This window comes from Hyla sarda, chromosome 6, assembly GCF_029499605.1.
Source record: "Hyla sarda isolate aHylSar1 chromosome 6, aHylSar1.hap1, whole genome shotgun sequence".
NCBI lineage: Eukaryota > Metazoa > Chordata > Amphibia > Anura > Hylidae > Hyla > Hyla sarda.
Genome location: NC_079194.1, coordinates 255,751,389 through 255,777,750, shown reverse-complemented (window position 1 = coordinate 255,777,750; position 26,362 = coordinate 255,751,389). Strand labels below are relative to the sequence as shown.

Below are 26,362 nucleotides of genomic sequence, written 5' to 3'. Positions count from 1 at the left end.
GTTTTTCTTTTCATTATGCATTGTGTGATTTGTACACTGTGTAAAACAAGGCCAGAGGTGGCTTTCTAAGGGTGCATTCACATCTAGGATTTGTGGATCCGGCAGTCGGAAAAGGCGAGAGAATTTTCATACTGCCTCCTGGAGTATGGCTGCCAGGTCGACACCGTACCCCATTGATATCAATGAGCCTCCAAGAGTAAGGAAGTGTCTCTGGTTGGCTCATTTTTCGACTGTATCTGATTTTTGAACCACATTGAAAAGGGCAGCAGACCATGTTTTCAGTCCGGTTATAAAAACAAATACTGGAGACACTTCCTGACAGCTCATTGAAATCAGAGGGGTACGGCGTCAGTCTGGCAGCGATACAGCAGGAGGCAGTTTGGAAATTCTCCCGCTGTGTCCAGTATCCAGCTGCCGGTACCACAAATCCTAGATGTGCATGCAGCCTATCTGCAAGAATTTACTGAATCTTCAGAAAAGCTTTAAGAAAATCCGACAATCACATTGGAAGATTTATCAAAACCTGTGTAGAGGAAAAGTTGACCAGTTGCCCATAGCAACCAATCAGATCGCTTCTTTCACTTTTCACAGGCCTCTTTTAAAATGAAAGAAGAGATCTGATTGGTTGCTATGGGCAACTGCACCACTTGTCCCCTGCACAGGTTTTGATACATTTCCCCCATTATATGTCTGATGTATGAGCTTTTGGAATCTTGCAGTTATTTTCTTTTTTACACACAGCTTGTAACATTTCTGGTGCTACAGATGTGAGGCTGAAAGATGATAAGATTATATACAATACTCACTTGAGGGTCTGTAGTCTCATTTTCTTTCCATGTTTAATGTCTGCAAGTGCACTTTCTATATCTGCATGAACCAATTCAGCCTGTGGAAAGAAAGTGTTTTTTTTTTTTTTTTAAATATAATATATATATATATATATATATATATATATATATATATATACACAAATATATATATATATATATTTTTTTAGCAAGATAAACTATTTGAAAGCAGCACAGAAGTTTTTCAGGTTATTAGGCCCCTTTCACACTACAGGTATCATCCTGTAAATAAACCTCCGTTATTACTCCCAGCAAAAAGTCCTGAAAACGTCCGTGAAAAAATCCCATTCATGTCCATGGGATTTTTTGAACATCCTTTTGCATCAGGCATGTCCATTTTTACTAATGTCATGGGAAGTCTATGGGAATCGGATGTTCAAAAAAAACATTCGTTATCATCAGTTATTTTCAGGATTTTTAACCCCGTAACGACCATGGACGTATATTTAAGTGCGTGGCTTGCTCCCAATCTGTGAATCGCCCTCAGAAGCTGAGTGTGCTTCGTATCTGCGGGGTCCCAATTGCTATCAGCAACCAGGACCCGTGGCTAACACTGGACATCGCCGATCAGGCTGTTGTCTGGTATTAAAGGGGTATTCCAGGCAAAACCTTTTTTTATATATATCAACTGGCTCTGGAAAGTTAATATATATCAACTGGCTCTGGAAGGATTAAGATTTTTTAATAGAAGTAATTTACAAATCTGTTTAACTTTCCGGAGCCAGTTGATATATATTAAAAAAGTTTTGGCCTGGAATACCCCTTTAACCCTTTAGACGCCACGATCAAAGTTGATCACGGCATCTAAAACGGGAGAATACACTGCCGGTTAGCTAAGCGGAGCTGTTCGGGATTGCCGCGGTGAAATCGTGGCATCCCGAACAGCTAAGAGGACAGCAGGAGATGTCTTGCCTTCTTCCCTGTTGTTTGATCAGCGTTTGATTGCTCCAAGCCTGAAATCCAGGCTTGAGCAATCAAGCGCATAAAACACTCTCCGGTCCGGTTTTGTGACCGGACCTAAAACCGTGGTATACTGCGGTTTTAGGTCCGGTCAGGAAACCACATACAGATCAAAAATGAGCCGACCAGAGTCCCCCTTTGACTGCGGTCAGCTCATTAAAGTAAATGGACTTCAGCGCCGGTCCGGCTGGGGTATGGGAGCACCTGGTTTTCGCCTCCCCCAGCCGAATCCGGTAGCTGTAGGCTGAATACAAGGTGTGGATGCAGCCTTAGCTATACAGGGCCCCCTTCTTATTCATTTAAACTGGGTTCACATCACATTTTCAGCCATACGGGACCGCATGGGGGCTAGGGGGAGCTAAAACAGGGCACTCCCGTATCCCTGCCGTATGCCACCCGTATGTAATTCATTTCAATGAGCCGACCGGAGTGAAATGCTGACTCCGGTCGGCTCATTTTTGCCCCGTATGCTGTTTTCTGAACGGACTGAAAACTGCGGTATACCACGGTTTTAGGTCCGGTCAGAAAACTAGATACGGAGCAAAAATATAGTGACTCCGGTCGGTGACTCCGGTCGCCATATAGCTAAAACGTGGTGTAAATGTATTATGGATAAAATACCAGCAGTGAGTCCAGTATTGCACCTATATTTCTGAACAATAAACACTGATGGGCCAAATAAAAATAAATATTGATAAAATATAAATACAATACAGATTCCATATGGATACATCCATATTTAATCCCTCTTCATAGACATAAATGAACATTTTCTATGAATGAAAGTAACCCATGTAGTGTTTTTAAAATAGCTGCATATTTCATGCATCCATGTAAACATCAATAAACATAACTTAGTATTATGGTCCACAAAATATGTAATATGGAAGTGAAAGTGGCAAAAGAAATTGTGGTGCGATTTCTAAGGACAGAGACAAAAACGGTTATATGTATGAAAAGCTTTGCGCAGTATGTCAGTCAGTCCCTAGTAAAATAGGGATGAATGTTGTGAACAGAAGATAGAAACATAGAATGTGTCGGCAGATAAGAACCATTTGGCCCATCTGGTCTGCCCAATAATCTGAATACTATGAATAGTCCCTGGCCCTATCTTATATGAAGGATAGCCTTATGCCTATCTCTATCTTATATGAAATATAGCCTTATGCCTATCTCTATCTTATATGAAGGATAGCCTTATGCCTATCTCTATCTTATATGAAGGATAGCCTTATACCTATCTCTTTCTTATATGAAGGATAGCCTTATGCTTATCCCATGCATGTTTAAACTCCTTCACTGCATTTGCAGCGACCACTTCTGCAGGAAGACTATTCCATGCATCCACTACTCTCTCAGTAAAGTAATACTTCCAGATATTACTGCAGAAACCTTTGCCCCTCTAATTTAAAACTATGTCCTCTTGTGGTAGTTTATGTTCTTTTAAATATGCTCTCCTCCTTTACCATGTTGATTCCCTTTATGTATTTAAAAGTCTCTATCATATCCCTTTCTCTTCTTTCTTCTATACATGTTAAGGTCCTTTAACCTTTCCTGGTAAGTTTTATCCTGCAATCCATGTACTAGTTTAGTAGCTCTTCTCTGAACTCTCTCTAGAGTATCTATATCCTTTCGGAGATAGTCTCCAGTACTCCAAATGAGGTCTCACCAGTGTTCTGTACAGCGGCATGAGCACTTCTCTCTTTCTACTGCTTATACCTCTCTCTATACATCCAAGCATTCTGCTAGCGTTTCCTGCTGTACTGTATTGTACAGACCTTTTCCATACATCAGGCATTATACATTTCTAAAGACCCCCAAAAGTAAGGACCTTTGTCTATGAAGGACCATTGACTTTAACTAACCGATATAGAAGTAGGCATCAACTGAGACCATGTTAAGCCTAAGTTTTTACAGTTCTCCTTCATAGCTCCCACAACTATTCTATCCAGTATTTACAATGCTGAGATTACATGAAGATTGCTTATGTAGACAGCTCTTATGTGCAAAAGCCGATCCACTGTTTTCTGTCTTAGTCCTATGTTGTACAGAATATTTGTGGATTCTTGTCTACACAAGGTGTCACGCACACTTACATGCTCAAATGTAGAAACAAAAACTACATAACATTGTAAACTTCATTATAAGTGTAATGACAACGGCCCAAAGTCCATAGCATCTTTCTCTATAAACAATATGTTTTATTAACCGTTCCATGCATAGTGCCGCCACTACCTGGGGACTGTACTGTTATACAACATGCTTTTATTGCTTGCTAAATGTAGAATGAGGCCATAAAACTGCTATAATTCTGTACAATACTATATAAAAAGTGAAATATGGTATTTCTTAAGTCATGTTGAACTTCTCTTTTTGTGGATATTTTTATCTGTTAGGACATTCATGTACATAATGGTGAGAAAGAACACAGGCTATCTGTTTTATCTGCATGTATATTAAATAGGCTCTATGTCTTTTAGGTTATAGAGCTGGAGAAACAGTGCACTGGACATACTCATAATATAAAAGAAGTCCTGAATCTCCATCCTTTAACACCTTTCTTAACCTAAATTGGCCCATACCCCTGGTATAAACAGGGTAAAATGCTAAAAGCAGGTTGCAGCCATCACTAGGGGCAGGCGAGGCAGTGCTGCATGCTGTTTTTGTGCTCCCCCTATTGTTGCTTGCCAGTTATTTATTTATTTAACAGACAGAGCATAGTGCAGTGTTTTTCACACAGTGTGCCTCCAGCTGTTGCAAAACGACAACTCCCAGCATGCCCACTGGAAGTTGTAGTTTTGCAACAGCTGGAGACACACTGTTTGGAAAACAATGGAATAGAGGAAGACCATTACAAGTCAGAACTGCTTACCTATTTCCAGTGTCCAGTCCTAAGTAGCGAGCATGTAAAGTCTCCAGATCACTGAGGCAATATGATAGGCACATGAAAAAAAGAATCCAGCTCCTGGCCAAAATAAAATCTTTTGTGTTTTACTGTTTCTTTTTTAAAAAGCCAGCATGTCACTGATACATTTCAGATGCATGCATGTGCTCTTATTGAGGGTTAAAACCATGACTAAGGATGCTTGCATGCATTCAAAATATGTCAGTTCCATACTATTTTGTCTAGTAGCTGGATTCTTTTTTTTTTTTTTTTTTTCATGAGGCTTTTATAACATGAAAGCCATTCAGTGTGTGGGTTTTTTTCTGTATACCCAGTTATAGCTCTATTTGTTATCCGACATAAGTGTACATTGTGCGTATTACACATGTTATTGCACTTAGTCTGGGTTCATCTATAGCATTTTGGTCAGTATATATTTTTCATTTTGGTCAGTATTTTTATTAAAAATATGGGTCCAAAACAAACCAACTACTAACCAGATATGGACTAAATGAGAATACTACATGAGAACACTCTGTATTAGCTGAATATAAAGCACACTAATGATAAAGCAATGTAATCCATATTGTAATGAACATCAGGTGCGTGCAAAAATAATTGGTTAGTTGCGTCGGAAGTCAAACTCCTGCTGACCTGAAGATAGGTCCTCAGTATCAAAGTCCCAAAATACCCCTTAAAGGGGTCCTATACATGACAGAGCCCTGTGAACAAAGCTTAAACCAAAATGCACAAAGGCAGTGGGGCACAATGGTACAGACCAGCATGGCTTCCATACAAATCTGTACAGGCCCCATCATACATTATATGTTCCCAGATAGATTTGTTTCCCTAAGATAAATATTTATAGATGAGAATTCCTTAGTACATATCAAGTCCAATGAAGTATGCCATCATATTAAAGAGTAGACTAAAGGAGTCCATACACTCTGCGATAAGTGCCACAGTGCTGGAAGTGATAAGGTGCAGTGACAACTCTCTGCCTATCTATGAATATATATGTCTATCTTCTCCCTCATATCTGCCTATCTGTTATGTTATATCTACAGTACAATGCAAAGGAAAAGAGAAAAGCACAAAAAATGATGTATTTATGGTATCATCACAACCATACAACTACTCCAGTCTCTCACGTCCAGCGAATCCTATCAGAATGGTATTGGATGGCCATCTCCTGTGGAAATCTCATGCATCCAAGTCTGTCCCTCTTGCCTAACAACCCTGTCACACACTGTTTTGCAGTATTTTTTCCCTCTGTCTCTTTGATAACATTGGGTGCTGTCCCTTTTTAAACATGTTTAAGTGATCATATGCACCTCAGCATGTGGACGCTCTATGGCTCAGGATGGCACTGGTCTATGGTGTTAACATGTAATGTTATGTAACGTAGAATGTAGCTTAAATGGGTACTGTCAGAATCAAAAATTTTTAGATGTAGTTCATCTTGACAAAACATTATCCTTTCTAATAAACTTCATAAAAATGTCCTCTTTTTAAAGAAATGATGGCTTTTAAAAAGACCTCTAGGGGTCCTCATACCATCTAGAACACAATCTGGTCCTGCTGCAGCATCATCTCTGTCCCAGTTGAATCACAGACAGGGACAAAGTCCAGAAAGTGAGGGTGATACTAGTACTCCTCTGTTCCCACTTCTGTTCTGGCTATCAGACTCTAGTTACAGAGCAACCTGCAGTGATTCGATGAAGAGACCTAACACAGCAGACTCAGGGAGGAAGTTAATGCATAGTGAGTGAAGGACCCTGAGCAGTGGAACATAGGGATTGGTGAGTCAAATGCAAAAACCAGACACATAAATCGACAGAATTAGCCTGACCTATAGCCATTATTTAATTTATTTTGTGATATAACAGGTCGCTCTAACCCAGGTATATTATGGAGCATACACTTTCTGAAAACTTTGATTTTTATTTGTTGTACTTACCTCCATCTCACAGTTGAAGAAGTGTATATCGGGTTTGTTTTGGTCAGCCTCCTGACATACTAGAAGAAGAATGTGAGGATATCGATGAGGACCTTGAAGGCTACGACAGTGTTGGACTATGGAGAGGGGGAAATTTTCTAGTTCTTCCTGTCAGAAAAAATAGAGAACAGTGTCATATATATATATATATATATATATATATATATATATATACACACAGTATATAGTAGTGGTCCCTCAACATACGATGGTAATTCATACCATCGTTTGTCAAATCCATCGTATGTTGAAGGATTCGTGCAATGTAAAAAGTGCATTTAATACTCACCTGTCCCCGCCGCTCCCGACCGCATCCTCACCGCTCCCGATGCTGTCCCAGGGGCTCCCGATGGTGTCCCGCTGCTCCGGCCTCTTCTTCGGGATCCTCCGGCTTCTTCCGCATCTTCTCCGGTGTCCGGGCCTCGCTTTCTGGGCAGTGACATAATAACGACGCTGGAAAGCGAGGCCCGGACCCTGGAGAAGATACAGAAGACGCCGGAGGATTGCAAAGTGGACCCGGAGCAGCGGGGATAGGTAAGTGAACCTGTCCAGGATGCTTAAACCGCTATTAAAGAGGTATTCCAGGCAAAACCTTTTTTTATATTTATCAACTGGCTCCGGAAAGTTAAACAGATTTGTAAATTACTTCTATTAAAAAATCTTAATCCTTCCAATAGTTATTAGCTTCTGAAGTTTTCTGTCTAACTGCTCAATGATGAGGTCACGTCCCGGGAGTTGTGCATGATGGGAGAATATCCCCATAGGAACTGCACAGCTCCTGGGACGTGAGTCATCAGAAAGCAGTTAGACAGAAAACAACAACTCAACTTCAGAAGCTAATAACTATTGGAAGGATTAAGATTTTTTAATAGAAGTAATTTACAAATCTGTTTAACTTTCCGGAGCCAGTTGATATATAAAAAAAAGTTTTGGCCTGGAATACCCCTTTAATGCGATGGCCCCGACCGGGGCCATCGCATGTCGGGGGGGGGGTTACTGTGTATATATATATATATATATATATATATATATATACCCTTATAAAGATGTTGGCTGTATAGTAAGATATCAGTAGTGGATGCTATTGATATTATACCTGAGTGGCAGAGTCGAGAAGACTGATCGATGTGTTCATTACTTGGAAGATCATCTCCTGGGCCCAGATCTTGTCCTTCGATTCCAGCTGAAATAATTGTTTTACAGCATCTTCCACAGTACCCAGGGAATCATTCTTATCCATCAAAAATGTCGCCAGATGCTACAAAGAAAATAAGAAATTATTATTGGATTTTGAGAAGGATTTCTGGTCTATAGTATTGGGAGTACATTTACATTAAACAGATATTTTCAAAGGAAACCACTGCCATAGAAATGTATTGAGCCCATGTTAGTACAGAATACGACCTATCATTGACACCCACTGACATGGACATTTGTATAATACTGAAGTCAAAACTATCATATTCAACTGTGGTGTCTCATATTTTTACATGAAAACAGTACGTCATTTTGGATCTATCTTAAAACACAAAGGAATGGTATACTGTAAGGAGAACTAGGTCAGATTGGGGTTTCTTAGGCCCACCAAAGGAAATGATTCTGATCTTCATCTATATACTGTACATCAGGGAGGCAGACCTGCTATGGGCCGGTGGGACAGGGGACATGGCCCTGCCCCTTTTCTCCGCAGATGAATTGCAGGCAGGTAGAAGTGTTGGGATCTAAACTACCATCTATTACAACTACTATCTATCTAACTGCTGTGTGTTGTTCACCTCATTTAGCACAAATTAAAAAAATCTATTTACCCCAAAATGGCATGAATAAAAACTATAGCTCGCCTTGCCAAAAATTACCCCCACACAGCTTCATAGACAAAAAATTATAAAAATATAAGGGGTCAGAATATTGCTGTACAAAGCAATTAAAATACTTTATTTAAGTTTTAAAGCCTAATAACTCTATAAATAAGGTATCAATGTAATTGTAGTTACCTGCATACAAAAGGTAATATAACAGCTGAATTACCTTAAATGGGCACTGTCAGATACAAAAACTTTTGATATGTTGTAAAGCATGCAGAACCATTAGGTTTTGTAATTGCTTTCATTAGAAAATTTTCAGTATTTCATACTGAAAAAGCCAAACAACTGCCCCCCCCCTGCCTGCTTGGACACATACTAGTCCTGCTGTGTCCATGCATCATCACCTATGTCATGGACACACTTCCTTGATTGACAGCTGTGAGCACAGGGCTCAGAGCTGGAGGAAAAATCCTCCCACTGTCAGCTTGTGTCAAGCTACTGTCAGTGAGGACAAGCTGGGAGTTGTAGTTTTGTTAATGCTAGGGGAGATGTGAGCAGACAGCTGTGGTAGCCCTTGGGGGGGTGTATGGTAGTGGTGGTATGGTATCGGTATATGAGGGGTTAATGTTAACCCTAGAGTTCGTGACGCCAGGCTGAGGGCTGGTATGCTGAGGCAATGCTCCGGCCTATCGCCGCCCTTCCCAGTAACGATAGGTTCATAAAATGACTGAAGGTCCACAAGGAGTTCGAACTTGAACTTGAACAACTTTACTTAAGTGCTTGCGATACATCCAAGGCACAGTAACAGTCTCGTACAAACAGTCCTTATGTTGCTTAGTGACTGACAGTTGTTGCGGACCTTGAACTATTTATACAGTCTCTGAATTTAGGGTAGATATTTGCAGATCCGTCCAGATTTAGGGGTATTATTAAGTCCGGTGATGCTGCACAGTGTCTGGGAATTTGATACACTCTATATTTTGAATGATCTGGCCGTTGCCGCAAGGCTCGGTCCTAACTCACTGCGTTAGCTGCGGAACAGGTCTTTCCACGTCAGGAGTACAGGAACAAGAGAGCGAAAACATGGCCGCCACTCCCTTATATGGGCAGGGGGCGGGGCGAATCCGATTGGTCCGAACATCTGTCATTTACCATTACAGAGAGTAATGGGATTGCTTACGTCACAGGGCCTCCAAAGGTCCTTAAGCAGAATACCATAAAGTTTACCTAGTCAAGTGACCCGCAGGTCCTGCAACGCTATGGAACAGGTAATTAACCATTTATTTACATATACATTACCCTATTTACATTAACCATAAATAAATTACTGGCCTATGAGCTGGAATAGAGGCGACAAGGGGTAAACTACATCACAGGGATCCATACATCCTAATGACTCTGGCTATGGGGACCCACAGATACATAGGTACCCTATAAGATGCAGTACCGGGACACCACACAGCATACTGAGGGAGGGGGCGGAGACCTGCACAGTGAGGCCACGCCCCTCCCTTTGAGAAGAATTCAGACTAGAGAGCTAAATTAAAAGTGTAATAAAAAAATTAATAAAGGTGCTAGACACACAAAAATTAGATGTACATGGTCAGGATTAGGTACTGAGTGATATATAAAAAAAAAATTTGTTTGATCTGACGGGTACACTTTAAAGGGGTACTCTTATCAGACATTTATCTCATATCCACAGGATAGGGGATTAGTGTATAATCCCCATACAGGAGATCACAGTGGGCTCCTGCAGTCGGACTTCCCCCCATCTCCATTATGGGGCCTGTCTTACTTATCCTTGGGGCGCTCTAGCCTCCACCTTCCTTGGCGGGGCCAAAGCAATGTCCTGCCTCAGCCGGTGATTCGCTAAGCTGGTTGTCACTTGCATGCATCCAGGAATGTGGGGGACTGAGCGCGCTAAGAACTGGTAAATTGGGCGAGCCCCGTACAGGAGATTGCAGGGGGCCCCAGCTGTTGGACCCCCCCTGTGATCAGACACTTATCCAGTATCTTGTGGATAGGGTATAAGAAGCAAAATACTAGAGTTCTCTTTAAAAGTGAAAATTACAGGAGGAAATTTTACAGAAAAATTGTCTTTAAAGGGGTACATATGTTAGGGGGTTAAAGAGGTTTTAGGGCAGTCTTACACACAGCATAATGGCCACCCATGCTACCACAGCAACTACCATATGAGACTTTTGCAGGGCCTGGACCGCACACTGTATCTCAGGTGAGTAGGATTAGGGAGGGGAGCAGTCATTTCAAGCAATGTGTCTTACCCTGAGCTAAATAGGTCATAGGAAAAGGGTTTTGCATGATTGGGGCCCAGTTCTGAGTTTTGTTATGGGTCCCCATGATTTCTATGTATGGCTCTGCTGTGTATAAATTCACATTTATTTATTGAATTTTATTTTACGAAATCACAGTAATGAAATATATTATTATTTTATGTCTCAACAGGGTTCTACTAAACCCTGTAGGTGTCAGTATCTGAGCCTACTGGAGGTCCTTTAGTACTCTGTTCGACAGTTTGACAGTAGGTAGCAGCCATTTTAATCCACTTTTCAAAGCCACTTTAAGGGTACGTTGACACAGGAATATTTCCTTTCAAACTCGCAGCGTATTTTCCACTGCGAGTTTGAAAGGGGCGGGGTCTCTGCTTGCTATCAGCAGCAAATTTTTGGCAGCGAAATCTCAGCTGTGTAAATTCTGCAGACCCCTTTAAGTCAATAGGAAATGCGGCAGATTTTCAAAAGGAGTTCAAAGTAAAATACACCCTCGTGAATGTACCCTAAATGGGTTATCCACAGAGCGTATGTCTCTGTTACTGGTTTAATGTGCGCCAAATTTACGAAAAGTCGAATGGACTTTGATAAATTTGTCGCACGAATTTCCCGCCTCCCCACTCAATCTAGTTTAGATGCCTGACAGGAAAAGTCTCAGCAGGCTTTAGAAGAAGGTCTAATTTATGTAATTTCGCTCAGGTAATAGTTTAAACTAGTTTTCTTAGCTTTTCAAACACCTTACTCTGTCCTGAGTGAAATCATTAATGTAAAAGTCTGTTATTTTTATTATTTGAAATGTTAATTCCATTTATAATTAAAGTGAGAACATTTTAGTAAAAAAATAAAAACACATACAAAAATATATAGATCACAAACTTAAAACACATTTAGGTGAGGTCAGGGATCATGCATGTAAGATGCAAGCTCAGGTCAGGAGCTTGAAGCATGAACGAAGTAACATTTAAGCCAGCTTCGGGATGGTCTGAGTTTTTGGTCTAAACAGAGCTGCTGCGACTTTCGCGGATAAGTCGCGAACAATAAATACCAGCCTAATGATTAGAACGATCTAATTTAGAGCCTTATGCTTTCGAGGAATGGGAAAAATCTAAAGTGAAAGTCGCAGATAAGTCGCAGAAAAATAGACTGCGACTTTCAATGCGACAAATTTAGATGAGAAAAAGTGGTCTAAAGAGCTTGATAAATGTCCTCCTATAAGTTGACTTTAGTACTTACCTGCCAGACACTGCTTTTCTTTTTGTGAAATGGCTATTTCCTGTTGGAGTTCCCACCCACCAACAAGAAGTCCCAGGATCCCTTGTTTGTAAAAGTCACTTTTCTCCCTCACACACACAGTCACCCCATTCATTGCAGCACACCTTAGCTACAATTCCCTGGAGAGCTGTGGAGAATGATCTCCCTCTCACCCAGCAGTCGCTCCACCCATTGAAGCATGCATGCTCTCTTCCAGACTAGTAATGTAATATATGGAACTGCAACCTGGGAAAATGACACTCATTTTGTATGCCGATGAAGAGAAACATCGGGGCAAAGATCACATAAGAATTACGAGACCAGCCATCAAACACAAGTACAGACACTATATTATGAACTACTCTAACTTTACAGCCCCTGTAGCACAGTCAAATAAAAAAAAATCCTGGAATACCCCTTTAATCTGTGAGCACAGTGGATCTCCTAAACCCCTAAAAAAGATAATAATAATATTAAGAAAACATATGTAAATAAAATAATTCTATTACCATAAGCTGTATTTTTTATGTCAATTACAGTGATATATATATTATATTATCTATGTATAAAACTTAACGTGTGTGTGTGTGTATGTGTGTGTATGTATGTATGTGTGTATGTATGTGTGTATGTTCCAGCATCACGTCCAAACGGATAAAGATATTAACATGAAACTTGGCACACATGTTACTTATATGTCAACAACAAACATAGGATAGGTAATTTAACCCTTATTCACCCCCATTTGCCAGGAGCAGGGTTTATGTTTAAAGTCCCATACAAGTCAAAGGGAAATATATGTTACTGCATAACTTCCAAACGGCTGGTGATATTTCGATAATACTTGGTCACATGTTACTTATATGTCCACTTAAAATATAGGATAGTTAATTTAACCCTTAACTACCCCCATTTGTGAGGGTCTGGGTTTTTGTTTAAAGTCCCATGCAAATCAATGGGAAATGTATGTTCCCACATAACTTCCGTATGGCTGGAGATATTTCAATAACTGGTACACATATTACGGGTCGGGATAGGAGGTCGACATAGGAGGTCGACATAGGAGGACCGGGATAGGAGGGCGCGATAGGAGGTCAGGATAGGAGGTCGGGATAGGAGGTCGGGATAGGAGAACGGGATAGGAGGACCGGGATAGGAGGGCGCGATAGGAGGTCGGGATAGGAGGTCGGGATAGGAGGTCGGGATAGGAGGACGGGATAGGAGGACGGGATAGGAGGACGGGATAGGAGGACAGGATAGGAGGTCGGGATAGGAGGACGGGATAGGAGGACGGGATAGGAGGACGGGATAGGAGGTCGGGATAGGAGGACGGGATAGGAGGACGGGATAGAGGTCGGGATAGGAGGTCGGGATAGGAGGTCGGGATAGGAGGTCGGGATAGGAAGTCGGGATAGGAAGTCGGGATAGGAAGTCGGGATAGGAGGTCGGGATAGGAGGTCAGGATAGGAGGTCAGGATAGGAGGATGGGATATGGGGTTGGGATATGACAACAATATAAGAGGACGGGATATGAAGTCAAAAGCTTTCTCCTTTGTTTATTTTCCTCCACAACAAGGATTAGGAAGGAAAAACCGGGCAACGCCGGGTACTCAGCTAGTAATATATATACCGTAATTTTTTTTTTTCTCATAATACAGAAAATCTACCTGGCATGTCAACATGAATCGGATGTATGTCCTGTATACATGTATGGTTTTATTTACAAGTTTTATTTTCAAGACAGAACAATGTCCATGTATGACCAATCCATGATGGCTATATTTGCCTGCAAACCCATATTTCCACAGACCACACCCACTTTTTTAAAACATTCCCAGGCCTGGATTGTGCAAACTGAAATTGAAAGCTTGGGAGTAAATACATTATACCTATGGGAAAGTAACTGGAGATTGCATGATATATAGTGCAGATAACATAACAGTGTAGAAATAAATCAATATATTTATACTATTAACATTTTAAAGGGATTTTCTGGTTATATGTAAATAAATAAAAAAAATATTCTAATAGGATCTGTTGAAAATTAGGTTGTGAGCCCCACTGGGGAGAATGACCAATGATGAAACACTCTGTACAGTGCTACATCAATGACACCTATGTATGATAGATACTCATAACAGGTTGTCAGATTCTGAATATAATGTATAAAATACAAGGTTGCACAAGAACAGTCTGTATTTTTACATAGTCTTCCTGTCACACCTGCCAACACTGGAAACACCTCCTTTTGTCCCAGTCACGTATCACTATTGAAAATTTTTTTATTTCAAAAGAAGAAGAATTGTTGATATGCGCCTGGTAGGGGCCCCTGTAACCCGAGTTGTTGAGTTGGAGTATGTCAAGGTCTACTGCTTCCTTTATCACATCAAGGAAACAACTGCAGAGAGAAGTAGCTGTGGTTGAAAGTCAAAGCTTAATTATACAGACAGAGGAGCACTTTCAGTCCAGAGACATTTGCGTCACTTGCAGAGAATCCCTAGACTGATGCATCTTATCACACAGCAAGCAGAAATCTGTAAAATGGTGTGGAGATGTAACACAATGTAAATTAGAAAGCAGATTTAATCTTCATTAAAACCTACCCCTAATACCCCACAGATGCCTCTGCAGCTTCTGTTTTGTCTGCTTCAGATCTCCCAATGCTTGTTTACAAGATAAGAGGTCAGAGCTGGACCTTCTAACTCAGCCAATGGCTGGCAGAGATGGAGCACTGACTGACTAGGTGAGCAGGTCCTGCCCCAATCTCTTGTCTCGGAAGAGATAATAAAGAGACCAGCGGCAGGAGACTAGAAGCAGATTAAATGGAAGCTGCAGTGTGATGACCTGCAGTGGACTGGGGGTAGGTAAGTATGGCTTATTTTCTATGGCTGGATTTTCACTGTTGCTTTGCCCAGTGTGCATGGAAAGCTCCCAACGCATGTATCGAATCTTTCTATATGCCCTGTTCACCCACTGTCTTTCTGACCTCTGTAATATTTAAATAGCTTGACATTTTCTTCATACATGAGATATCAATATGATTATGTTGTATGTTTTCTGTTGCTTTCAGCCTAATGACATCATTGCAATGGTGAATGATAACTTGTTTAGGTTTGTCAATAAAATACGATCTTCACAGTACAAAGGCTGTGTGCACAGACCAATAGACCTATAGGACCTGAGCCAGGTTTTTATTAGTTAGGCTTTAAGCCTTTAAGGGGTAAAACATTTTTATGTATGCCTGTGGGTGGTGTTTAAGAAAAGAATAAAGCTATACTCATCTACTCTGAGCCCCAACAGCTGCTGTGCCATTACTTGCTTGTCACCACTACTTCCGGGTACTGTGTCCCTGCAATAAGAACCAGTTCAACCAGTCACTGACTGAGGCGGGTCTGTGACCAATGACTTGCTAGAAGGGGCAGTTCCTGCAGGGACGATGCATAACCATAAAATAGTGGTCATAGGAAGCGTTGGCAAGGCAGTTGTGGGGGAGGTAAGTATTTATTGTTTTTACACTATAACCAGGCACATATAAAAAATTTTAGCCATGGACAACCCAATGAAATCTTGAAGCCCAAAATTTAAAAACCTGACATAAAGGGGTACTCTGCCCCTAGACATCTTATCCCCTATCCAAAGGATAGGGGATAAGATGTCTGATCATGGGGGTTTTACCACTGGGGACCCCCGAAATCTCGGCTGCGGCACCCCAGAAATGCTGTGCATGGAGCGAACTTCGGTCCGTCCTGGTTGACTGGCAATAGGGGGCCAGGCCTCCTCAATCCAAGTCTATGGGAGGGGGTGTGACGGCTGTCAGGCCCCCTTCCATTGACTTGCATTGAGGGGGCATGGCCATGATGTCAGAAGCCACCGTCACTGAACCCCACGCTCTAAACGAACGCCAAAGATCGCAGGGGGTCCCCAGCAGCGGACATATCAGACATATTTCTAGGTTTAGTCCTTTATACTGGGGTACTGTATGCTTTCAGGTACCACCTAATTTGAGCTGTAGAAACAATATCACTTTAGCTAAGATATTGTACCACTGCCTGCTCTGCCCCACTTGTCCACTCACTCTGTATGGTTTGGAGGATAGGCGTTGTTGATGGTTCCTGGACATCTAGCCAATGTTTTCACTGCTCAGTCTACCTTTGTTGTTGTCCCTCTCTACACAACAATGTCTTGGTGCGCATAATGCCCTGCGTGGTTCCTATCAGATGTCAGACTCTGACAACCAGAAAACTCTGTTTCCCAGCAAGCAGTGACACCGACCCTACACCGACCCTTCACCGACCCATCACCACAAAAGTGCAAGACATGCATGCACCACAAAGAGGGATACACATGCAGGGCTATTTCACATTACAAGTAGGATATTGTTGATATTGTAATGGGCAATAATAGGAATTCTCTAATAACTTGAATATTACTGAAGTCTTATCCACCCATCTCTGTAAACATGTACAAGACATCCCAGAAACAAAGCAATTGATGTTCTATTAAACACTCCACAGACCTGTAGAAGATACCACCCCTAGGACCTTAGGACCTATTCTGAGACACCTTGAAACATTGCAAGTTCTAAGTATAATGACAAAGGTTACACCTCTTAAAACTTTATTGCTGTAAAGTCCAAACAAAAATGTGCTCAGCCATATCACCTCATGTGACTGCTGGTGAGTCCTTACATCTGTACGGGTGCCCAGAATGTCACATGCACACACAGTATATTGGAATGCAGAAATTTACAAAGATTTTTCAGCAGGTGTGGTGCTGTTTTTGAAAAAATAAAATCAGCTCTGTTTTCCTAATCCAGGACAACTCCTTTAATATAATCCCCACCATCACTATCAGCAGTTCACTGCTGGAACCAGGGCTGCACTTGTGACGTAACACCTTTCTTGCTGTGTTGCTGCTGTTTATTTCCTTTTCCCTCACAAACCGCCACCCACATATCATCTTTAATGCTGCACTGTAAATAGTTTCCCATCACAGTGCCAACCTGTTCAGTCTAATCAGTGCACTTTTTCCAGCAACTATGCCATGATAGCAGAGATGAGGAGGGCTTGTGAGTAGGTAATGTCCATTGATTGGCCAGAGAAGTAAGAGAAATGAATTCCAGGTGTGAGCACTGCTGCAAACCAGCCCAGTTCTTATGAAGAACATAAGAAATAGCTGTGCACCATGGAGGGGACTCTTAGAGGCTCAGTAACAGCAGTAAAAACACTAAAGGCATCTTGCCACAGCCAAGAAAAAAAAAGATAATAATAATAAAATAAAAAAAATCTGTAGGTTTTTAGAATTCTTTTGAAAATACAGGTATGATTTAAGTGACCATCCAAGTATATCTATCTAGTTATATACACCAGACAGAGCACAAAGTTAACAATTTTTCAAATCAGTTGTGTCTGGCCTAGGCAAAAAAGAACTTGCTGGATGAAACTTCTAAGTATGTGAATGCACTCTAAAAAGAGAGAATTGGTTAAAAAAGTTGGGTAGGAATTTTTAGTCATCTCAGATCAGCTAAAATTGGAATCAGTAAAAATACTGCACCATACACATTTCTTTTAGGCTGAGTTTGCTCTGCATTTCAAATGTCCTACATCAAGAGTAATTCTGATGTATAGCACTGAAGAAAGACTGATCTACACTGACACATAATGGCCCAGTTCACGACAAAACAACACTGTTGGTCAATGGGACCCCATGGTATGTTCTACACCTGCACCAGGAGCAGTGTGAACATAGCTTGACACAACAACTTGTGCCTCTGCATGTAGGTCTGCCTTGTCCAGGCGTCCTTTATGAACCAGTCAATAATATTTATGTTTGTAATTTATAAAAACCCAATCAAAATGGAGAACCAGACTAGAGTTGGGGCTTGATGTAATAAAAGTAAGAAAAATAGTGTTAGTATTAAAGGGGTTATCCAGGAAAAAACTTTTTTTAATATATCAACCGGCTCCAGAAAGTTAAACAGATTTGTAAATTACGTCTAGTAAAAATCTTAATCCTTTCAGTACTTATGAGCTGCTGAAGTTGAGTTGTTCTTTTCTGTCTAAGTGCTCTCTGATGACACGTGTCTCGGGAACTGTTCAAAGTAGAAGCAAATCCCCATAGCAAATCTATTCTACTCTACTCTGTGCAGTTCCCGAGACAAGCAAAAATGTCACCAGAGAGCAATGTTGCCAGACAGAAAAGAACAACTCAACTTCAGCAGCTGATAATTATTGGAAGGATTAAGATTTTTTAATAGAAGTCATTTACAAATCTGTTTAACTTTCTGGAGCCAGTTGATATATATATATACAAGACTCCGGACTACATGTGACAGTTGTGCAAACACGGAAGCACACATCATTACCCCGGTCTATGTACATAATACAGTTTTGTACTAGAATAAGCTTTGAGGAGCAGGCATATCTGTGGTTTATTGATTAAGGCTAATAAACTGGTAAAGCACATAGCCGCTTGTGAATTATTGGAGCGGAGGTAGATGGCCAGGTTGTTAGGAAATGTTCTTCTATTGACTCTTGATAAGCCGAGCTCTGCAGGAAAAAGCCCTCTACCAGCCTTCTGTCACTATCTGTGAACTTTCCCTTCTACTTGCTCCTCCTAACAAAGGTCATCTCCACTCATCACCTTTGGACAATCCAGTGCCATTTAAAGGAGTGGCTTTGTACGGCAGGAATCAACCTTTGAGCGGAACATGCTTTCCTCCGACACAAGGATATCGAAAGCACACCCTGTTCTGCAGACCTGCTTGAATGTCACCTGCATACTACCTGCTGGGACACTGAGCTCCCTGCATCTTATCCTTTACTCTCTTTTAATAGAAATGTCATGTATGAAGGTGGACTGAGACTATCTACGACCCCCTTATGGCTTCTGTCACATGTTCGCACTCATTCCTGTCTACGTTTGTATATGCACTGGTTATAAGGTTATACAATGTCATGCCGGCATTTCACCTACTGTAAACACTCATGAACAAACTGAGAAGACTGAAATAGTTAAAGGGGTATTCCAGAAAAAAATAAAATAAAAGATATTTTTTAATATCAACTGGCTCCAGAAAGTTAAACAGATCTGTAAATTACTTCTATTAAAAAATCTTAATCCTTCCAATAATTATCAGCTGCTGAAGTTGAGTTGTTCTTTTCTGTCTGACAAGAGTGCTCTCTGCTGACATCTCTGCTTGTCTCGGGAACTGCACAGAGTAGAAGAGGTTTTCTATTGGGATTTGCTTCTACTCTGGACAGTTCCCGAGACAGGTGTCGTCAGAGAGCACTTAGACAGAAAAGATCAACTCAACTTCAGCAGCTCATAAGTACTGAAAGGATTAAGATTTTTTTTTTAATAGAATTAATTTACACATTTTTTTAAATACACTGAATTGTAACAAATATACAGTTCTATACAATATGACAATATGATGTAATCTATAAATAAACATAAATGTACAGCATTAAAGCTGCCATACTGGTATCTCCAGCTACATACAGTACCAGAGCGGTCTCTATCTCCACACCCCATCGCCCTCGCTCTGGCACAGATCAGCAGAGGTTAGGGTTGCCACCTTTCTTGCCAGAAAATACGGCTATACTCATTTGCATAATTAATTATATATGCGTGACATCACAGGGTGCACATGTGCAGGGGGGGAAATTTTGTCCTATTCTGACCCCTATAACTTTTTTATTACTTCTCATACAGGGCTGTTTGAGGGCTCATTTTTTGCGCCTCGATCTTTAGTTTTTAACAGTACCATTTTGGTTTTGACGTGACGCTTTGATCGCTTTTTTTAATTACATTCAAGAGTTGCAGTTAGTAACTAACTACAACTCCCAGCATTCCCTGATACAGCCTGTGGTTCATCAGCTGCCCCAAATGAAAACTACAACTCCCAGCATGTATATAGTATAGATCGGTGTTTCTCAACCAGTGGTGCCTCCAGCTGTTGCAAAACTACAACTCCCAGCATGCCTGGACAGCCGTTGGCTGTCCAGGCATGCTAGGAGTTGTAGTTTTGCAACAGCCGGAGGCACCCCTGGTTGGGAAACACTAGTATAGGTTATGGTGCAACATTCCAGGAGTTGGTGGGTTGATTGGATAAATACCGGCCATTGCATTGCCGGTATTTTTAATATAAAAATACCGGCCGGGTGGCTAAAATACCGTCTGTGCCGGTAAAACTCCGGCCAGGTGGTTACCCTAGCAGAGGCTCATGATGAACCGTCCCTCATTCCAAAATGTCTATTGCATAATAGTTTTTCCGTAAGACATATCTGCTATGGGCACCGCACAGGGATCCACACACTTACCTCTACATTGTATTGAGATGTTTCGTGCATGATGACATTTGAGTTGGAATACTTTTTCCTCTGTTCTGTAAGGAAAAAACATACAATTTAGATACAATATTAGTATAGTCCTATCACATACGGTTTAGATACAATATTAGTATAGTCCTATCACATACAGTTTAGATACAATATTAGTATAGTCCTATCACATACAGTTTAGATACGATATTAGTATAGTCCTATCACATACAGTTTAGATACAATATTAGTATAGTCCTATCACATACAGTTTAGATACGATATTAGTATAGTCCTATCACATACAGTTTAGATACAATAGTATAGTCCTATCACATACAGTTTAGATACAATATTAGTATAGTCCTATCACATACAGTTTAGATACGATATTAGTATAGTCCTATCACATACAGTTTAGATACAATATTAGTATAGTCCTATCACATACAGTTTAGATACAATATTAGTATAGTCCTATCACATACAGTTTAGATACACTATTAGTATAGTCCTATCACATACAGTTTAGATACAATATTAGTATAGTCCTATCACATACAGTTTAGATACAATATTAGTATAGTCCTATCACATACAGTTTAGATACAATATTAGTATAGTCCTATCACATACAATTTAGATACAATATTAGTATAGTCCTATCACATACAGTTTAGATACAATATTAGTATAGTCCTATCACATACAGTTTAGATACAATATTAGTATAGTCCTATCACATACAGTTTAGATACAATAGTATAGTCCTATCACATACAGTTTAGATACAATATTAGTATAGTCCTATCACATACAGTTTAGATACAATATTAGTATAGTCCTATCACATACAGTTTAGATACAATAGTATAGTCCTATCACATACAGTTTAGATACAATATTAGTATAGTCCTATCACATACAGTTTAGATACAATATTAGTATAGTCCTATCACATACAATTTAGATACAATATTAGTATAGTCCTATCACATACAGTTTAGATACAATATTAGTATAGTCCTATCACATACAGTTTAGATACAATATTAGTATAGTCCTATCACATACAGTTTAGATACAATAGTATAGTCCTATCACATACAGTTTAGATACAATATTAGTATAGTCCTATCACATACAGTTTAGATACAATATTAGTATAGTCCTATCACATACAGTTTAGATACAATATTAGTATAGTCCTATCACATACAGTTTAGATACAATATTAGTATAGTCCTATCACATACAGTTTAGATACAATATTAGTATAGTCCTATCACATACAGTTTAGATACAATATTAGTATAGTCCTATCACATACAGTTTAGATACAATATTAGTATAGTCCTATCACATACAGTTTAGATACACTATTAGTATAGTCCTATCACATACAGTTTAGATACAATATTAGTATAGTCCTATCACATACAGTTTAGATACAATATTAGTATAGTCCTATCACATACAGTTTAGATACACTATTAGTATAGTCCTATCACATACAGTTTAGATACAATATTAGTATAGTCCTATCACATACAGTTTAAAGGTCAGTCAGAAGCTTTCTCAGACACATGGCGTAAAAGACACAGACATACCTTGGATCAGAGGGTTTCCCCATGGCGCATTTTGAAACTGATTCATTTATCTCCCAAATCTAGAGTTGAGGTCCTAATAGGGTCGTTCTATAGGGAATTGGAATACGCACTCCCACACAGGGTCAGCTATTCCCTTCACTAAGTTCTTTGCAGGAAGCAGCATCCCGATCATGTCTGAACACACCTCCTTCTACCAATTGACCCTCCTTGGTGTAGTTTAACCCCAGATTACTGGCTACACCCTTTTGAGTTCCTGACAGCTAACCACTTTGCTGCAATACCTTTAACTTTATAATGTTTTTATGGTTGTTTGACACAGGTTTATGATTTACAGCTCTTACTTAAAAGGAGTACTCCCCTGGAAAACATTTTTTTTTTTTTTTATCAACTGGTGCCAGAAGGTTAAACAGATATGTAAATTAAATATAAATATAATAGGAGCACGCGCTGGGAAATAGCTGGGAGAAATGATAAAAATAGATAAAAATAGATAAAAAACAGAGATGATGTCCTACCTTAAGATTTGTAGTGCTTCATCATAATGGAACAGAGTACATTGGTTTCTGGAAATGTTAAATGAATAATATGGCAGCCAAGAAATAAATAGATCCTTCCGTGGTGGGCCCGTTAATGGGTTGCTCCAGCGCTGGAGTCTGTAGATGGTCAGAACAGTCACCTTCCAGGGTAGAGATCTTTAGAACAGGTATAGCGGGAGAACGCTCCGGCCGGTAGCATCTCAACCGGCTTCCGTCCTCGTGGCAAAGAGCTCGGTGGTGTGAGCGGCTAGTAGTGACGTCACTAAGGGGGCACAGAGAGTCCACAAAGATATCGACGTGTTTCGAAAACACTAGGGTTTCCTTCGTCGGGATCCCGACGAAGGAAACCGGGGTGTTTTCGAAACGCGTCGATATCTTTGTGGACTCTCTGTGCACCACCGAGCTCTTTGCCACGAGGACGGAAGTGTTTTCGAAATGCGACGATATCTTTGTGAACTCTCTCACACCACCGAGCTCTTTGCCACAAGGACGGAAGCCGGCTGAGACGCTACCGGCCGGAGCGTTCTCCCGCTATACCTCTTCTAAAGATCTCTACCCTGTAAGGTGACTGTTCTGACCATCTACAGACTCCAGCGCTGGAGCAACCCATTAACGGGCCCACTACGGAAGGATCTATTTATTTCTTGGCTGCCATATTATTCATTTAACATTTCCAGAAACCAATGTACTCTGTTCCATTATGATGAAGCACTACAAATCTTAAGGTAGGACATCATCTCTGTTTTAAATCTATTGTCATTTCTCCCAGCTATTTCCCAGCGCGTGCTCCTATTATATTTATATTTTATTACTCATTTTTGTACGCCATACAGGAAAACGTACTGGAGTGAATGCAGCAGGGTATAGTAGCCCATAGTTTCCACCAGCGCGAGTGATATATTTATTATAGATATGTAAATTACTTCTATTAAAAAAAACTTAATGCTGTATGCTCCACAGGAAGTTCTCTTCTTTTTGAATTTCCTTTCTGTCTTACCACAGTGCTCTCTGCTGACACCTTGGTCCATTTTAGGAACTGTCTGGAGTACGAGCAAATTCCCATAGCAAACCTATCCTGCTCCAGGCAGATCCTAAAATGGACAGAGGTGTCAGCAGAGAGCACTGTGGTCAGACAGAAAGGAAATTAAAAAAGAACTTCCTGTAAAGCATACAACAGCTGATAAGTACAGGAAGAATTAAGATTTTTTAATAGAAGTAATTTAAAAATCTGTTTAACTTTCTGGCACCAGTTGACAAAAAAAAAAAAATGTTTTCCAGGGAAGTACCCCTTTAATGAGGCCAGTATGATAACTCTATGTTGGTGCGAAGATTCCTCTGGCAGTAAAGGATGGATATTACTTGGTCTGGTTGAGATAACCTCTGCAATCTCCCATCACATAATATGCAATGGTAACTAATATCATTGAATTAAAATAACATACATACAGATAAAGGGAAGGGCCATATATAGCGTATACACAGTGTATTTCACACTGCACAAAATCCGCTGTGCAGCAGGAGTATTCTCCTATGAGTAGACACACAGGACTACCTGTGGCAGCCCTGTGTGTGCATCAAAGTTTGAGGGCGGGGCCTGCGCACTGACATCCCAATGACACACAGGCCTGCCTCCAAACCTCACTGTACACACAGGGCTGCGGCAGATAGCCTTCTGAGTCTACTCATAAGAGAATACATAACTTATTTATTGATGCACAGCCAATTTTACGCAGTGTGAAATATGCTGCGTACATACTATGTGTGACCCTACTCTCCGCCTTTAATCTTCTCATAGCTCATGTTTAGTCATCCACTAAAATGGGTCTGATGGGTTGAAAAGTAACCCAACCGAGAATTGAACTGATTGGAGGTAAACTTAATGCCTATTCATAACATAAACATGGCTGCTTTCTCCCAAACCAGTGCAACCCTGCCCACAGGCTATGGGTGGTATTGCAGATCAGCCTCATTCACTTGAATGAAAGTGAGCTGCAATACCAAATACAACCTATGAACAGGTGTGGTACTGGTTCTGTGAGAAAGCAGCCAGGCTTTTCCAATTCTAGACAACCCATTAAACATACTGTATTACATAAACTTTATATAGTTATCTATATATCTATATAGTTAATGCAATGTGAATAATGCTTTATATTTGCAATGTATGAGGCAGTGTTTGACACTGAAGATCTCCAACTCCTCCACAGTGTACTCCACTCCATTGGGCTTAAGTGGAATCTGTCCGCTCTATATCATACTCAGAGCTTCAGACATGGGCAGATAGCTGATAGGAAGTTAAATAAATGATACAGGTCTCTTAGCTGCTGGCTGTTTGCAAAGTTATAAAATCATGTTTTTCTTCTAAGCTTAAATTTATAGAGGCTGTGCAAAGCTGCGGCATGCAAGCCTTCCTCCACAACCCATCCCTGCCCTGCTTGATTGGTAAACAAGGCAAAGTGCTGGAAGGTAAACCCTTTACATCAGTCATGCAGGGCAGGGAGGGGTGGGGGAGGGAGGAGGCTTGCATGCTGCAGCTCAGCACCACCTCTGTGGCAATTGAGCTTGCAAACAGTCATCAGCTAAGAGACAGGTATAATCAGTTTTTTCTCCTTATCAGCTACCTGCCTCTGCAACACTGAGCATTATATAGAGCTGATAGATTCCCTTTAAGGACTCTGCTCTTCCTTTCTTCTTTCTTCTCTGACTGCACAGGCTGAGGTGGTTCAGAGCTGAGGCCATTGAATGACTGAGTGTCAAGACCAAAACCAGGAAGTACTGAGCAGCAGGACTGGCCAATGACGGAACACTGGTTGCAGGGCATCAGCATGATTGAGTACACATTTTTTTTTTTATCCCAGCCACTGCACATGCATTTCTTTATATTGCATCTTCTTAAATTGGTCACTAGAATATGATTTACTAAAACTGTCTTGTATAGACTTAGATAAGACAGTTTAGGAATACACCAGATTTTCCTTTTCTCTCTTTCCCTTCTCTCTTTCATGCCCCCCATTTCTCACTCCTCTCTCTTTTTCCCCTTCTATGTCTTTTCTCCTTCTCCTCTTTTTTTAATTTTTTTTTAGAACTAGGAGACCATATAACTTCCCTTAAAGAACTCCTGTCATCAAGCTAAACTTTTAATATATTGTTCCTGAGTAATTATAAGACACTTTGATATTTACTTGCTGTTAAAATTCTCAACCTTTATATGTTTTAATGTGATTGAAAAAATGGCAACTAGGTTCAGGCTCTGTTCTGTTCCCTGCGCAAGTCAAACAGTTAGTTTGGTCTCTTCACGGCCTGGCAGGAGACCAAACTCAGGAAGTGTGTGGGACATGGCGAGGCACAACTCTCACAGGCTTCAGTGATGTTGTGCCTGCGCGGGAACGCCCACTTTCTCCTGCCTGGAGCTCACACAATGTGAGCAAGGGGAAAGGTATGATACACAGCTTTTTATAGCTCAGAAAAAAATGTTAAGGTCAGGAAGGGTGTTAGGAGTAGTTAGGGAATAAAATCCAAGTTCCTTTAGAAATCATGGTTTGATGACAGGTACTCTTCAAATTTAGTAAACAAAAGACATGCAGACATGAGAGAAATATATGCATCTGATGGATTTTACCTATATAAAATGCCTAAGTACAAAACAGATGTGTTCAGGTTCTCAGACTTTAGGTTTAAACAATTTTGGGGGTAGATTTATCACAGTGGCTAGCATTGTTAGACTGTCTAGCCTAAGCTTAGAGTAACTTTTACTTTACATCAAAATTGTACACTATAATTATGACACAATTATGGTGCATGGAGTTACATTTTATGCCATGCCTCGTTTATTTTTGCTTAGAAACACTCATTTT

At 40.5% G+C, this 26,362-nt stretch overlaps 1 protein-coding gene across 6 annotated transcripts in view; it reads right to left on the bottom strand.

Moving 5' to 3' along the window:
- Positions 1-26,362, bottom strand: part of EPS8L2 (EPS8 like 2) — a 258,012-nt gene that overhangs the window by 21,990 nt on the left and 209,660 nt on the right. For 5 of the 6 annotated variants that reach the window (XR_008845306.1, XM_056527018.1, XM_056527020.1 and 2 more), the window contains 4 exons: positions 20,363-20,427; positions 7,788-7,949; positions 6,653-6,799; positions 807-886 (listed from right to left, as the gene is read on the bottom strand). Coding sequence is in view for 5 of the 6 variants with exons in the window: in XM_056527018.1 (XP_056382993.1) it covers positions 807-886; positions 6,653-6,799; positions 7,788-7,949; positions 20,363-20,427 (454 nt within the window). In the remaining variant the exon portion in view is untranslated. Of the gene's footprint in view, positions 1-806; positions 887-6,652; positions 6,800-7,787; positions 7,950-20,362; positions 20,428-21,972; positions 22,222-26,362 lie in introns of those variants that run through there. The other variant, XM_056527022.1, reaches the window with a different exon arrangement.